The sequence below is a fragment of the Vulpes lagopus genome, chromosome 5, assembly GCF_018345385.1.
Source record: "Vulpes lagopus strain Blue_001 chromosome 5, ASM1834538v1, whole genome shotgun sequence".
NCBI lineage: Eukaryota > Metazoa > Chordata > Mammalia > Carnivora > Canidae > Vulpes > Vulpes lagopus.
Genome location: NC_054828.1, coordinates 11,177,042 through 11,192,428, shown reverse-complemented (window position 1 = coordinate 11,192,428; position 15,387 = coordinate 11,177,042). Strand labels below are relative to the sequence as shown.

General features: G+C 56.9%; 1 protein-coding gene across 1 annotated transcript; it reads right to left on the bottom strand.

The window, feature by feature from the left end:
* Positions 1–8,257: 8,257 nt before the first annotated feature.
* C1QTNF6 (C1q and TNF related 6) lies at positions 8,258–14,886 on the bottom strand. Its single transcript, XM_041757245.1, has 3 exons — positions 14,736–14,886; positions 11,759–12,023; positions 8,258–8,978 (listed from the first exon to the last, which is right to left on the bottom strand). Exons 2-3 carry the CDS (start codon positions 12,015–12,017, stop codon positions 8,431–8,433), a joined length of 807 nt encoding a protein of 268 aa, XP_041613179.1. The 5' UTR covers positions 12,018–12,023; positions 14,736–14,886; the 3' UTR covers positions 8,258–8,430.
* Positions 14,887–15,387: the final 501 nt, after the last annotated feature.

Below are 15,387 nucleotides of genomic sequence, written 5' to 3'. Positions count from 1 at the left end.
TCATGCAGCCCCATCCCATCTGCCGTGCCCACACCCTTCCAGCCTTATTCGAAGAATAGGTGTGAGTGAGATCACACCTCACCGGGGAACATGCTTTCCAGGCAGCTGCATTTTTTAGAAAAGATTTTATTTATTTATTTTAGAGAGCAAGAGAGCATGAGGGCGAGTGCAAGTTGGGGGGGGGGGGCAGAGAGAGAGAGAGAGAGACAATCCCAAGCAGACATGCTCCCCACCCCACTGAGCACGGAGCCCAACACGGGGCTCCATCCCAGGACCCAGAATCATGACCTGAGCCAAAACCAAGAGTCTGATGCCTAAGCGATCGAGCCACCCAGGCACTCCAAGGCAGCTGCATTTTTTAATGAAGGCTTTGTTTTGTAAAAATTAAAACTAACATTTGCCAATTTCTATAGCAAAAGAACCACCACTGAGGCCAATTTCCAATTGACATCGTGACACCCCTGACCTCAGAACTGGGAACAGATGCACAGGGTCGAACCTCAGCAGCGGGTGCAGCGGGCTCCAGCACCCCACTGGTCGTGCCTGTCGGGGTTCGAGGGCCTGGGCTCCTCCTAGACGCCTGCAAGGAGTCCTCTCCTATCACAAGCCCGCTGCACCCCCTGAGCCTAGCCGGGTGCAAAGCCTGGACTCAGTGGCCGCTCCGTAATCGCTGAAGGAACGCACACCTGGCACCTGGAGACATTTATCCAGTCTCGGCACCTGACGGTTTCTTCTCCTATAAACAGAGTTTGGCGCCGTGTTTACCTCATTATCTATGAACACCTCAGTGAGCCTACTGTGGGCCAGGCTTCTACACACACTTCACGCCTTACATCCTCACACCGCTCTCTGGGGTGGATGTCGTTATCATCGTCCCATTTTCTGGGGGAGGAAACCGAGGCACAGAGTGGTCGGTTGAGTGCCCTCATGTCCAGGTTAGGTTTGGGCCCAGGCAATGTCCCCAGCAGCCCCGGTTGTGCTCAGGGAAGCTCATCTCTGCCTGGGAGGGTTGGGGAGAGCTCCGGGCCAGGGTGACATCAGTGCCCAGGCCAATAGGCAGGGCTGTAACCAGGGGACACTCAGGGTTCCAAGGCTGTCCCCCCAAGTCTGGGAAGGGTCCCTAGAACAAGTCACCCTGGCTGAGTCAGGTGCACACATCTGGTAACGTGGCCAGAGAGCCACGATCCTGCTTGGGGGTTCAGCCCAGACCCTCAGGGTTCAAGGGTAAATCTTGCGTGCCACAGTCCTCTCTTACTAGAGGTTGGGTGAGGTGTGGTTATGTGACTGGCTGTGGCCAATGGGAAGTAGGGAGGGTCTGCAGAGGAAAGACTCTGATTCTTCTTTCACCCGCCCAACCCGGGGTGACACCCCCCTGGAACAGCAGTCTTGTGGCCATCATCTTGTGCCTGTGGCCCAAGGGAAGCTGGCCCAGGAACAGAGCTGTGGCACTAACGGTGACGAGTGGAATTATGGGACAAACCACAGTGCTCAGTGATGCTGAGTTAACCAGCCCTGGAGTTGCGCTATCTTGGGATTTAGGGTTATTTTTCCTTTTTGATGCTTTATGTTCAATAAGCATTCCTTGCACCCAAAAGCACCCTAACAGATACAGAAGGGATGCTCAGCAAACAGGAGGACAGAGCCTGTCTGCCCAGTCCAAGGGCTTTGGAGAGGAGGCACTGGGTCCGTACACTGTCCCCCTCCCCCAGTACCCAGGATACCCCTGGGAGGGGGGAAGGCGGGAAGTCGGGGAGGCGGGCAGAGAGGAAGCAAGGAGTGCTTCAGTCTTGGGGTTCTGGGTGAAGGGGACCCTACCCCTCCTCTCCAGCCAAGCCTGGGAGCGGCACACAGAGAAGATCCCCAGCAAGTGTGGGGCATCCGAGATTCAGAGGTGCCATCCCTCCCTCCCAGCCGAACCCCGGGAGGTGGCTGTGAACCCAGGGAAGAAATGGTCACGCAGTGTGTTTGGGCAGAGGGGCTGGGCTCAGACAGCCCTCCGAGGGACCTAGAATTTGCAAGGAAAGCACCTGTGCAGGGCACACCTGGACGTCCAAGGGAATTGAGGACCCCGGGGGCTCTGAGCATGATTCAGCAGAAATGTGGGGAGACAGGAGCCCAGAGCAGAGGGCACATCCATGAACTCAACTCGGAAGATGTCATGTGGCTGCAGTGCCTGCTGACCTCTCCCCGCTGCCGGGGTGGCCCCCTGGGACATGAGGTGACAGGGGGGCCCTGGCTGGCCAAAGGCGTGTTTCTTCGACTTCAGCAGAATGGAAGTGCCTGATAGAAATTGAGTTACGTGGTGAGGAAATAAAGCAAGTTCTGGTTCGCGAATATCTGGGTTTGTGGCATCAGTTCATTCCCCCCAGTGGTGAGTAGCAGTCAGCCAGGACGAAGTCGGCCACCCACAGCCTCACACCCTCACTCTCACTCCGCTGCTGCCCTGCAGCGGGTCCCGTTTCCTCTGGTGCCCAGATCTCACTTAGTACTTCCTCCCACCCACACCACCACCTCCAGGCAGTGACTTCACACGCCAGCCTGACCCTGCTCGGCCCTGGGCCTGGTTCTGGCCCCCACTCCCCCCACCCCAGGGCCTGGTTCTGGCCCCCACCCCACCCCAAGGCCTGGTTCTGGCCCCCCGCCCCACCCTCTGCTCCCCAGCCTGGTTCTGGCCCCGCTACCCCACTCCCCACCCCAGAGCCTGGTTCTGCCCCCCCATCCTAGGGCCTGGTTCTGGCCCCCACCCCACCCCCCGCCCCAGGGCCTGGTCCTGGCCCCCTACCCCACCGCCTGCCCCCCAGCCTCCCCAGCCTCCCTTCCTCCAGGAGCACGGACCAGCTGCTCCCAGGCACGGGCTAAGCCGTGCACTCTTGACTCCTGTCCTGGAAATCCCTCCTTCCTCTCTGGCTCCCGAAGCACCCGCTGGCCCCAGTGCTCCCCTTTCGGGGCCCCACCCATAATGTTCTTGACATCTGTTTCTGGTCGTGTCGAGTTTCTGCCCGGTTTCCCTTTCTCCAGATGTACACGTGGCAGAGTGAGGCTACTGGGCTCCGGGCGCCCGCGGGCTGGCAGGAGGCGGAGGGAACGGCAGAGGGAGCGGCAGGATTTCACCCCGGCCAAGGACTCGGGTTCTGGCCTCCCGCGGCTCCTCTCCGCTCCTGCTCAGTGGAAGTCATTCATCCCACAAACGCCCTTGGAGCACCTGTTCTGTGCCAGCACCGCCGTGCACAAAACACCATCACATTCTGTCCTCATTTGAAATAAAACTGACACTCAGCGGGACGAGGTGACAAGCCCAGCTCACACATATAGGAAAATAAGTGTCTGCTCTGAGCCAGAAATCCAGACCCAGGATCAGAAGGCCCCGGCCAGGCTCAAAGCCCACACCCCCTGGCATTTGAATACTTAGTGCTTTTCTGAAATTTTTGTTTTAAGATTTTATTTATTTATTCATTTATTCATGAGAGACACAGGCAGAGGGAGAAGCAGGCTCCCTGCAGGGAGCCTGATGTGGGACTCAATCCTAGGACCCCAGGATCACACCCTGAGCCTAAGGCAGATGCTCAACCGCTGAGCCCCCCCAAGTGCCTTTTCTCTGAAATTGCCTTAGCCCTGTCACTTGGCACGTTATATTTTCTGGGACAATCAGCACTAATTTCACATTCTCCTCCATCATTAATTAGCCCATGGGTCCTGATCCAGGGTTCTGAAAATAGTCACTCCATATAGCCTTGGATAACCCCAGAGGCCTCCGTGGGGCAAGAGAAGAGGGACTTCGAATCCAAGGTGACAGAAAGGGCAATGAGGGGTTCGAGAGAGGCCAGACAAGTTCCCCAGCCACCCTCCAGTCCTTGGGTCACTCAGGGACTCCCCAGGGCAGAGCTGGCCCCACGGCCCACCTCCTGGCACCCAGGCCTGCTCTCTTCTCACTGTCATAGAAAAGTCTGGTAGGGGGACACCTGGGTGGCTCAGTGGTTGAGCGTCTGCCTTCAGCATAGGGTGTGATCCCAGGGTACTGGGATTAAGTCCCACATCGGGCTCCCTGCATGGAGCCTGCTTCTCCCTCTGCCTGTGCCTCTGTCTCTCGATCTTGTGTCCCTCATGAATAAATAAATACATCTTTAAAAATAAAAAAAAGAAAGAAAGAAAAGTCTGGTAGGAGCAGCAGAGCCTGGGAGACCCTTTGCTCAAGATGGATGCCCAGCTCCCCCGACCCTGCCCCCTGCTGCCCTCCTCCTGCCCCTCTGCTTTAAACCCTGTGCAATCCATGCTCCACCTGACCGCCAGAGCAGTTTCCCTCTTAGGTTAGCTCTAACCAGTGGCCACACTGCTCAGAACCCTCCAGCAGCCCCCCAGCATCTAGGACGTCAAGTCCCGACTTAGCCAGACATTGGAGGCCTTTTATGGTCCCTCCCTACCTGTCCAGCCTGGAATCCCACCCTGCTCTGTCTCTGCCACCTTCCCAAATATGCACCTAGCATACTGGCCTCTCTCACTGCCCAGAACATAGGCTGCACTGTCCCACCTCCACCCCTTTCATCCTGCTGTCCCTTTCCCCCATATCATGTGTCTTTGGAACTCTATTCGTCCTCCCAGGCCCTGCTCAAATGTCCCCTCCACTTTATGAAGCTTCCCTAGATGACCCTCTCTAGAACTCTCCTCTTTCTCCCCCATACTCCCTGCAACAGAGGAAAGGATCTTCTGTGTAGATCCTCTTCCTGGGAAGGCTGAGGACTCCCAGATAGACCCTACCTGAGCCCACGGGATGGATCCAGCCCACCCACCCAGATAGCAGGGTTCCAGGGACACAGCCAGGCTCAGCTGCCTGCACCAGCTCAGTCTGGTCACCCTTCCCCCTCCATGTTCCCTGCATCCCACCCTCATCCCACCACCACCCCCATCCCACCCTCCACAACCCCAGACCAAACAATGGCAAAGCGGAGGCGAGGTCCCCTGGCTCCCAGTCTAGGCTGCTTCCCATTTCCTGGACTGCATCTCCTCCTGGCCCAGTTCTCTCTCCCCTTCCTTGTTTGCTAACATTTCAGAGGGAAATACTATTTTCAAAATATGTAACTGAAAGGGATTGCCCCCCAGGGTGCAGAGGTAGAGACAGGGGCTTGCTGGAGTCACCAGGACTAAGCATCACAGATCTCCTGGGAGACATTTGTCACCACAGACCTGGCTGCAGGCTTGGGGGTCCCCAGTTTTCCAGGGTCCTTGCCCAGCAGCCACCAAGACACAGCCTTCTGGAAGAATTCCCATCACAAAGACCCAGAGGCTCTTAACACCCACTGAAGCTATGCCACCAACCCGGAAACCGGGCTCCTGTGCAAAAACTGGCCCAGGGGGACATCAGAGGCTGCTCTGAACCACGGATAGAAGCGTCTGCCACAGGTCAGCTGACACAGCAGAGGAGCTGCGTTCTGGGAGCCCTGACCTAATGTGGCCTGGAAATGCCTGGGACCTTTGGCTTTAGCTTCCAAGGGACAAACTTCAATCCTCCTGCAGGTGCTTGGCAAGAAGTTTCAAAAGCTTTGCTGCCAAAAATTTTTTTTTAAAAAAAGCTTTGCTGCCTTAGTGATTGGCAAACCACTTCTTGTCACGATATTCAGGACAAAAGGCTCCTGGCACCGGGGCAACCTTTTCCACCCAGGGGCAGAGCGGGAGTGTGGGGTAGGCCGATGACGTGTGAACAGAGCCTGGGCCAAAAGCATGCTGCGGGGTCGCTCCCCTGAGTAGCCCCTGACCTGTAAGGAGCGCTCAGGTATAGGGGGAAGCCTCTTGCCATGACCATATAGGTTCCAGAGAAATGGAGACTATGTCTCCCCTGCCAGGGCCGGGCCACTGGGCTGAGCTGAGTCCTGGGGTGGTCATGGTAGGGTCATTTGTTATAGCTTCTCTTGCACAAGGTGCCCGGAAAGCCTTCCAGCACACCAATAGTGATGCGCAGAGGTGCAGGATGCTCCCTCAACACACACACCGCTAAGTGTGTCAGGAGGGCCCACAGGGGTCACTTCAAATGTAAATATATTTATGTGACTAGCCACCATGCTAGCTTAGAAAGTCAGACCCTGGGGATCCCTGGGTGGCTCAGCGGTTTAGCACAGCCTTCAGCCCAGGGTGTGATCCTGGAGACCGGGGATCGGGTCCCGCGTCGGGCTCCCTGCATGGAGCCTGCTTCTGCCTGTGTCTCTGCCTCTGTGTGTGTGTGTGTGTGTGTGTGTGTGTGTGTGTGTGTCTCATGAAAAACTAAATTTAAAAACTTAAAAAAAAAAAAAGTCAGACCCTGTCAAGCCAGTCCACTGCAGAGCAAAGTTGTGTGTTTCCCTCCAGAGAATAGCCAACAGTTCTCTTGTAAATATTAAACACAAAATAAGAGACACATTCCCCAGTAGGGGCCATGGTGCTGGGCACTTGCAAGTGATTCACCTGGACGTAAACTTCATGGTGTTCTCCAATGCAAGGTGATGGATTGTGTTCTCCTGGCAGCCTCCGCACCTAGTGGGGCTCCCAGCACACAGTAGGTGCCCAGCAGGTGCGGCTCAAAGGATGAACGCAGTGCTCAGCAGGCAACCTCTCTTCTGATCCTGATGGCCACCCCATGAGGTAGATCACCTTCATCCATCCCCATTTCACAGACCAGGAAACTGAGGCTTGAGTGTGTGGGGTTTGCAGCGGGGCCCCAGCAGAACCAGGACGGGCTGCACTCCCAAGGTGGGCCATGGGAGCCGAGCAGAAAAAACAGCCTGAATTGCCAAAAAGACACACAAACTTTAATTGCTCTGGACAAGCAGGGCAGGGGCGAAGTCAGGCTAGGGGTGGCTGTGTAGCACCAGCCTTCACGGCACTTGGTCAGGTCCTGCTGCCAGCCCCCAGCCGCTTAGCCATGGATCTGTCAGCTATGAGTGAGCACCAGAGACCACCGCCAGGGCCACCTCTGCCCTGGAGTCTGCATAAGCACCAATGGGTGGAGGCCATCTCCCTCTGGAGAGAGGTTCAGGCCGCCTGGGATTGGGGAGAGGAAGGCTAGAGACCACCAGGCTGCCCCAGCCTGCAAGAGGGAGAAAGGACAAGAAAGCCTATGTCCCTGATTGGGGGCCCTGGTCTCTCCCCATGCCTGTCTTGGCATCACGGTTCAGAGGAAGTTCCCCCCAACTGACCTGAGATGGTGCCTGCTTCAGTTCCCTAGACCTGCTGAGGGGTCCAAAGCTTGGCCCATCACCCAGTGGCATGTAAAGGCAGCATTGGGCTCCCTGGTGGGAGCTGCCAACTGGGGCCTCAGCCACTGAGCCAAGCCTGGGAAGCCAGGGACGTTGGGCTGGCGAGAGGGGCCAAGGAGGGTCAGACAGCACCTGGGGGACAAACGCCAATATCTGATGGTGGCTGGCAGCCTGGGAGAACTGAGGCCCAGGTGCCTTGGACGGGGAGGGGCTAACGGGACAGGGAAGGGGATGTGTGAGGAGAATGGGGTCCTTGCACGTTACTGTACCAGGTGTGTGGGGAGCTATGGGTCTGGGCTCCCTTCCCCAAGGGCCTCTTTACTCCCAACTGCCCCAAGCCCCTGGATCCTCCCTTCATAGCACCTTTGCCCTGACCAAGGCTCCTCTGGGGTTTGCTTTAATGAAGGGCATTTGGTCAGGAAGGAAAGGAATGGGCAAGGGTAAGAATACCCACCGAGGGGACTCTATCCCACCTTGGGGGGCTGTGGGCAACAAGGAGCCACGGTGCCTGAAGGCCCAGACACAGACTTGTGTGATAAGAGCCCCATGCATTTATCTGGGTCTGGTTGCCCAATCCTGTGTCTCCCCACCCTGGCTGGCCTGGGCGCTCACCAAGGCCAGGGCCTGTGTCTGAGTCACCTTGGCTTTCCCAGAGCCTGACACAGAGTGAGCACTCGGTGAGCATTTGATGAATGAATGAGTGAACAGCAGCTGCGCGGGTGGGGTGCACAGAGTGACAGAGAAGGTGGAAGGAGCAGGAGAACAGGGGAGGGGGAGTCCTGGACGGATGAGAGAGAACTGAAGGATGTTGGGAAGAGTCTAGAATGTTGGGAGGACTCCAGAATGTTTAGAAAGTATAAGAATGTTGTGGAAGTTCTCAAATCTGGTCACTCAGGTGGGGACCAGCAGCATGAGCATCACCCAGGAACAGACTGGACGTGCAGAACCCCGGGCCCACTCCAGAATCAGAATCAGAATCTGCAAGGGATTCAAACACAAGAAGTTCTGGTCTAAAAGGCTGGGAAAACTCTAGAATATTCAGGTTAGAGAGCTTCTTAAAATATGTTCAAGAGAGGACAGAGAGGTGAGGGAGGGAAGGAGAGAAGCAGAAGACCACGTGGAGTGCCAGGCCCTGGGCCCCCTTTCCAGAGGTGCGGAGGCCCTGACCACACACCCCCAACCCGGGGCCTGGGCCGCCCTGCGGGGGCCACTAGTCATCCTCGGGCTTGATGAGGTGGCCACTGAAGGTGATGTAGGTGTCCACATCGTCGCTGTAGACGGCGTTCTCCCGCTCGCGCTTGAAGAGGCGCGCCCAGACGCGGTCCCCGGGCGCCAGCGCCAGCATCACGCTCTGGCTCTGCATGATGCTGCGGTCGCTGGGCTGCGCGTACAGGATGACGGCCGCCTCCTCGTTGTGCATCACATGGACATACGTCTCCTTGAAGTTCCAGCTGTGGACGTTGAGGCTGAAGAAGTAGAGGCCGCGCAGGGGGGCGACGAAGTGGCCGGCGGCCAGGTCGAAGTGCCCGTCGGGGTTCACGAAGACGGTGTCGAAGAGCAGCGGCTGGAAGCCCTCGCTGCTGTGCAGAGCCGTCTTGCGGCCCACCGAGAAGGCCGAGAAGCGCGTCTGGCACGGGCCGCCGGGGCTGCCCGCCTGCCCCTTGGCGCCCTTGCCACCCTGTGGGCCGCGCTCCCCCCGGGGCCCCTCCCTGCCCAACTTCCCCGGCGTGCCCAGCAGGCCTCGGTCCCCTTTGTCACCTGTGGAGGCAAGAAGGGCAAGGTCAGGGCAGGCACCCAGGCTGGTCCCCAGGTTGCATCTGCCTGAGCCCGCGGAGGGCTCCACCCAGGTCCTGCCCAGAGAAGGAGCTAGCATGTACCGTGCACCTGCTGCATGCCGGACATCGCTTCCCTGAATGCCCCTCTAAAGAAGATTCCCTGACCGGGACGCCTGGGTGGCTCAGTAGTTGAGCGTCTGCCTTTGGCTCAGGGCGTGATCCCGGGGCCCTGGAATCGAGTCCGACATCGGGGTCCCTGCAGGGAGCCTGCTTCTCCCTCTGCCTGTGTCTCTGCCTCTCTCTCTGTGTGTATCTCATGAATAAATACATAAAATCTTAAACAAAAAAGAAAGAAAAGGGCGGGGGAAGATACCCTGACCATCTCCACTCACCTGAAGGTTAAGTGACTCACCCAGGGTCATACAGCTCAGGAGAAGCAGGAGGGGCAAGTCTCAGGACAGTCTGTCTCCCACCTGCCCATTCCCCTCCCTCTACAATGAAGGGTGACCGTGCTCCCCGGGGAGCCAGGCCCAAACCCTGGAGGTCTTCACACCCAGCCAGACTCCTGTGGAGATGAGGGCTATGCTTGTCGCATTTTGCATTTCTTTTCTTTTTAAAAAAATTTTTTTTAATTTAAATTCAATTTAGTTAGCATATAGTGCATTGTGTAGTGCATAGCAGGGTTAGTTTCATGACTCATCAGTGGCATATAATACGCGGTGCTCATCCCATCACGTGCCCTCCTTAATGCCCATCACCCAGTTCCCCCCAACAACCCCCAGCGACCCTCAGTTTGTTTCCCAGAGTTAAGAGCCTTTTATGATTTGTTTCCCTCTCTGATTTCATCTTATTTTATTTTTCCTTCCCTTCCCCTATGCTCCTGTTTCGTTCCCTAAATTCCACACAGGAGTGAAATCCTACAGCATTTATTTGTCTTTCTCTGATGTGCTTATTTTGCTCAGCATAATACTCTCCAGTTCCATCCACATCATTGCAAATGGCAAGATCTCATTCTTTTTGACGGCTGAGTCGCACTCTGCATTTCTGGCCCACAGAAGGAGCCAAGAAAAATACCTCTGCCTAACCTGAAGGGAAAAGCCCTGGTTAGGAGCCAGGCCCCCCTTGGTTGGTGTTACGTCTCACTGGGGCATTTTACGGTCAGGGTCTGGGTTATTTTGTCTCTGTCTTGAAGAGGATCATGTTCACCTCACAGGGGTGCTCCTGTGCCCTCAACAAAATGTCCTACGGGAGAGTGCTCTACAGACTGCAAATATGAGGCAGGGTGGTCCACCCAGCAAAGCTCAGCCTGTCCCTGACTTCCCCGGGGGTTCCAGCAGTGGGTCCCAGTCCCCAGGCACACACGCCTCAGCCCAGCATTTGTTTCAAGTTGACCTTGCACGCAGGAGAAGCAGGTGACCCCCTAGGTCTTGAGGTACCTCATCCCAAATGTTTCCCTGCCACCTGTCACAGTGCCTCAACTCGCACTATTAGCCACTCCCCTTGGAGAGAACCCCGTGGCCCTGTGTTTTCCCAAGGTCTCCTGTGACCACGGCAATATTGCTGGACGGAGCAGAAGGAAGGCCTGGGCCCCCGGAGGACAGCATGGGGAGAAGCAAGGAGGAGGGGGTCCACCCTTAGCAGAGAACTCCCAACTCACCCACACGGCACTTTACAGGTTACAGGGCACCTCTCTGCCCCAGCCCCTGGGAGGAGGGTAAAGGGGATCATGGGAGGGGGTTACCTTCTCCTTTTTACTATTGAGGCAGCAAGCCAGGGAGGGAGAGACCAGCCTGCCCCACACAGCAAGGGAGCTGAACAGCCAGGTGCCTCCTGCCGCAGCAAAGTGTCCACCCGCCCTGGCAGGCGATGAAGGCTGGCCCAGGGGTGTCCTCCATCCCGGCCTTGGGGTTGTTGGAGACACAGATGGAGGTGAAGGGTGTCTAGGCCCTGGCCCCAGCCCTAGCTGTTCTAATCCCTGGCAGCAGAAGTCTCTTCCTGATTTTAGAGGACGGGAAGCCAGCTGTCTCCTGGACAGCCCTAGTGGCTACCCATGGGTCTCTCTGCTTCCACCCTTGTCCCAGGCCGGCTCTGCTCCATGGACATTAGAGGGATCCATATGAAACCCAAGTGGGATCAGGTCCCTCTGCTCAAACCTCCCCCTGCTCCCCATTCCCACACAGGGAAACCCAAGTCTGACCCGGCCCCTGTTTCATCGTCAACCTCAGCTCCTCCTCTTGCCCCCTGCTCCTGAAACACACCAGGCCCACTTCTGACCCAGGGCCTTTGCACCTGCTGCTCATCCTCCTTGGACTACTCTGCTCCTGATAGCCACATGGCTTCTCCCTCACATTCTCAATGAACCCACACTGACCACCCCATTTAACATGCAAACTATCCCCCCGGCCCCTGCTCTCCTGAAGCTCCTTACCTGCTCTACCTGGCACTGCCATCGCATTTCTCACCATAGAACATTCACTAACTTAGATAATATATTTATGGCCCACTGTCTGCCTCTCCCACGAGAATGGCAGTAGGCATCTCTGTCTGGCTTATTCGTTCTCTGTCCTCAAAAGTCAGAACAGTCCTGGCACGCAGGTAGTAGCCGCTCAATAAATGTATGGATGACAGGAAGGGTATGGGATCATTTTCTGCCCAGGTTTTTCCTCCTCCCTCCACCCCACTGACTCCAGCCCAAGGAGAGGGTCCCCTGCCCTCCCCGCCCCCAGACAGGCCAGCACAGCCTGAGCTGGGGCAAGTACTCACCCTTCAGGATGGTGATGTTTATGTACGGCCTGACCTCAGGCAGCACGTATGGGAGGCCAGGTGGAGAGGCGGAGGACACATCTGCGGCATCGGCGGGGGCCAGGGGGTCCTCAGACTCAGAGTCACAGCACCGTTGACAGTACCCATGGGGACCGGATGCCACGGCCTCCCTAGAGGAGGGCTCCTCGGTGGGGACCCCAAACCCCAGGAGAGGAAGCAGGAGCACCACGCAGAGGAGGCCCAGGGTGGCTATCCCCATGGCGACCTGGAGCGAGGAAGGAGGGGCGGAGATTCTATTTAATGTCACATCTACACCTGCAGACGGCCAAGAACAGACGTGGCCACCCCAGCCTCTGTGCACCTGACCTAACTCAGGGAAAGAGCAGGCGTCAGTGCCCTCAGGTAACAGATGAGAAGACCGACCTACATGGAGAAGCAACTTCTTCAAGGTCACGGAAGAGACTGGTGGCAACGCAGGGCCCGTAGGCTGAGTCCCCTGGAAGCCAGCCCACGGGGATGTCTGGCACACATGGGCCTGGGGGGAAATCCCTCTAAAGAGAGCCACAGCTGGGCACAGACCAGGGTCCCGGGAAGCCTTTGCTGGGGTGGCCGAGGAAGATGCTCCAGCCACCCACGTGTCATACGCAGTAAGACTGTGCAACGTTCTCCCTCCCCCACCTCCCCGGCTTCTTTTCTTGCCACGGATTCTCCCATCTCCAGCAAGCACATGCTCTGGTACAGCACGAGGAAGGTTAGTGGGCCCTTGGGACAAACACAAAGGATTCTCCAGAATTCTGCAGGTTCTCCAGGAGAGGGTACGCGTGGCTGAGCCCCACGGTCTGGCACCTGAGCGCCGTGGTCCTGACGAAGATCTAGGAAAGTTCGTTTATCCTAGCAGTCAGGAAGCAACACCCATCAGAGCAAATGCACGGCTTATGCACAGTTACTGTTACTGTATCTCTGGGAGTTGAGAGTAGGTCTGCGGAATTGCAGACTGCCGGCCACCGCTGGCCTCCCATGCAGTTGTCTGTGTGCAACGTAGAAGATGGTACCTCTTTGGATGGACAAATTAGAAACGACAAAAAAAAAAAAGTCATTTTTGGAGCAGGGCATGTAGCTTTGCAAGTGCTGTTGTCAACCCACCTCCCCCTCAGCACCTTTGTGCAGTCAACAACCCACACAACTCAACCTTACACAGAAACCCTGTCGGGGCAGGTTCTGGAGTTAACTCATTGGAAGATGGTTGTGTCAATCACCATAGACCTACCAATCAGCTGTCAAGGGGGTAAATTGGAATTAAAAAGCAGGATTAGAAGGTCTGGAAAATTCAAAAGGATGGGAGAAGTCCAAGGGTTTAGGAGGATGAGTCTTTGGCCCTGGCCAAGAGAGGTTCCAGGGTGCCAGGAGAGGGGCAGGAAGTAGCCGGGACAGCAGACACTGGGGACAGGCTGGGGCTGGGTGGGCAGGAAGCGGGGCAAAGAGCCTTTGAGGTGGTAGCTGTGTTTGGGGGCTGGCATGTTATCGCAGGATCAGAAAAAACTCGGCTCTTGAAACCAGACTGGTTTTTACACTTCTGGCGTTTCTCTGTTTATTTCCTTTTTGTTCCTTTAACATTTAGTACAATTCAAAAATATTTTTTCTGTGGTTAATACATGTAAAGAAGGTAAAATTATTTTTTTTTAAATGCTATTCTATCTCCACTGAGCACCGAGGTAAGGGACAGATTTTAAAGGGCTCCAATGCACTGGGGGTTGGGCAGTAGCAGGAGGGGGTGATGGGCAGGCCGTCGTCCCCAGGGACAGCACCCCTCTCCTAGAGGTGACCGTTCCTCAGCTCCACCTTCGTCTGTTTGCCTGGTTCTGCTCCATAAGGCAGATCAACTTCTCAGAGATCAACATTCTCTCTGTCCGAGGTTATCGCCCTCAGCCTGTGCTTGTAAACGACGCATCTCTGTGATTTTTGAGAAGTGCAAAAATCCCCCTTTTCCTGGTCATAGATGTGACTTTATGGGAAAGGGTGAGGCCTGAGGGTTGACCTAAGATCCCAGGAGGGTTTACAAGTTGTGTGACCTCAGGCTAGTAGCTTAACCTCCCGGGGCTTCCCGCTGCTCCTCAGCATTTCTGAGAAGTTGAAACCCCCACCGTCTCCCAGGTTATTTGGGAGGATCAGGGAAAGTGCCTGACTTGTAAAAGACTCTTAATAAGGATGGCAGAGGAAGAGTCAATAGCATCATCGCCGGGTGACTACATTCATGGGGGTGAGCGCTGAGTAACGTATAGAATCGCCGAATGACTATACGTTGCACACCTGAAACGAATATAACGCTGCATGTCAATCACACTTCAATAATAAACAAATACAATTTAAGATCCTGCAACAGGCAAGACCTCTTCCCGGCCTGGGGATGGGAAGAGCAGAATTGCGCCCAGAGGACTGGCATGGCTGGGGACGGCCCTGTTGGCAGAGGCCCGATGGGAGTCAGAAGCTCGGAGACCCAGAACTGTGACCTGGGGAGGGCAGGAGGCAGGAAGCAAGGCAGCCTGGAGGGGTAATCACAACCACAGCCCTGGGGGAGGGTGCCAGGCAGGGATCAAGGGTGAGAGGCCGTGCCATCTGGAGTGATCTGGGGTGATCTGGGGTGATCTGGGGTGATCCGGGGTCCCTGCCACCTCCACGCAGGAGGCAGGAGCGGGGAGCTCTCTGGGGAGGGAGGGGCTGGGCCTGCTGCGCTGAGCTGGTGAGAGTGCAGGCAGGGGCGGGCACAGCCAAGCAGCGCTGGAGGGGGGGGGGGGGCGGCGGCTAGGGTCTCAGTCAGCAGGAGGGAAGGTGGAAGGAGAGCGAGAGCAGCTGGCCAGGGTCCCAGGGAGAGAGCAGAACCCAAGATGTGGAAGGAAGACAGGGGGGAGGAAGGGAATTCTGGGCTCCCACCCCAGCCCCGGCCCCGCTGGAGGAAGTTACAGGACCTTTCAGCACTCACCCTGTGTCCCCGGCCTCCGCAGCGCTCACGGACCCCCGGCCTCTGGGCAGCCTCTGGCTCCTTGGCCCATGTCTGCTGGTTGCTGGCCCGGACCCCCAGGCCCAGCCGAAGAGGGAGGGAGGAAGGGAGGGAGAAAGGGAGGGAGAGGGGCGGAGGGAGGGCGGAGGGAGCGGGCTGAGCTGGCTTCCCACTTCCCCTCCTCCCTGCTCCCTCCTCTCCAGCCTCTGGGATCTGCGGGGAGATGAAGGGAGCCGCCAGGGAGCTGGGGACTTCCTTTGCTTAACTCTTTGGTGATCCAGTGGGGTCTGGTTTGATTCTGAGGCCCAACAGAGTCAGAGCAGGAAGGGGGCCCCCTGAGGTGTAGGCTGGAAAATTGAGGCCAGAGAAAGGAAGGGGCAGGAGCCCCCCAAGTGGCTCAGGAAGGGGGACGCAGCACTGGAATCAGGGTGAGGTGTGGGGGTGAGGGGTTGGCTTGACCTATTTGCTCTGCAGTCACCTCACGGGACTGGATGCAGAGTGGAGAGGGCAGGGGCACCAGCCGGCAGCCTCAGGGTCAAATCCTGGCACTGCCACCCCCTTGGGCACGGAACAGGACGTGGGCCGATCCATGACCTCGGTCCCTATTAGCACTCTAGTCCCCAGCCCCCTGGTG

Bases quoted from the DNA above. Each gene is read 5' to 3' on its own strand.
- C1QTNF6 (XM_041757245.1), bottom strand. From the start codon at position 12,017: ATGGGGATAGCCACCCTGGGCCTCCTCTGCGTGGTGCTCCTGCTTCCT. The intron at 8,979-11,758 runs GTGAGTACTTGC...TTGCCTCCACAG, and splicing joins AAACATCACCATCCTGAAGG to GTGACAAAGGGGACCGAGGC.